This window comes from Sinocyclocheilus grahami, unplaced genomic scaffold (assembly GCF_001515645.1).
Source record: "Sinocyclocheilus grahami isolate Dianchi unplaced genomic scaffold, SAMN03320097.WGS_v1.1 scaffold3558.1, whole genome shotgun sequence".
Lineage (NCBI taxonomy): Eukaryota > Metazoa > Chordata > Actinopteri > Cypriniformes > Cyprinidae > Sinocyclocheilus > Sinocyclocheilus grahami.
Genome location: NW_015508662.1, coordinates 14,799 through 15,315, shown reverse-complemented (window position 1 = coordinate 15,315; position 517 = coordinate 14,799). Strand labels below are relative to the sequence as shown.

Genomic DNA, 517 nt, shown 5'->3' with positions numbered 1-517 from the left:
AGACTGGAGTAATGATGCTGAAGACTTTCAAAAACATGAAAAAATCTTACCGACACCAGACTTTGAAATGGTAGTGTAAATATGAAATGAGTCCACATTGTTTTCAAGTATATAGACATTATAATCTTAGATCATTAGAATCAAAAGCAAAGTGAATAACTCACTTACAAAAGCTCTGATAGCAATACTATCAGCTGAGGAGTAAACTGACCTGCATCTGGTCTGGCTGCAGGATGAACGCTCCCTACAGACAGGAGCAAATTACATCAAATTTAATCAAGACATACATTTCAAATGTTATTTTATAAATCTTGGGCCTAGTTTAGCTAATCATGACTACTCAGACATAAAGCGAGTCACTGCTGATTAACTCTGTTTAGAGCAATTAACTGAAATCAAGACACATACGAAGTCTCCGGTCATGGTGGTGGCTTGGAGAGTCCAGCGGGAGCCCTGGACACAGTCAACAGACACAAACCGTTACAAAACACTAGCCCACCCAACAGACCGCGGTCCC

At 40.0% G+C, this 517-nt stretch overlaps 1 protein-coding gene across 1 annotated transcript in view; it reads right to left on the bottom strand.

Moving 5' to 3' along the window:
- The window catches only part of LOC107576346 (solute carrier family 15 member 1-like), a gene marked incomplete at its 5' end in the record, with an annotated part of 19,946 nt that overhangs the window by 4,707 nt on the left and 14,722 nt on the right, over nt 1–517 (bottom strand). The window contains 2 exons of the mRNA XM_016262540.1: nt 212–244; nt 409–453. Coding sequence (XP_016118026.1) covers nt 212–244; nt 409–453 — 78 coding nt within the window. The remainder of the gene's footprint in view (nt 1–211; nt 245–408; nt 454–517) is intronic.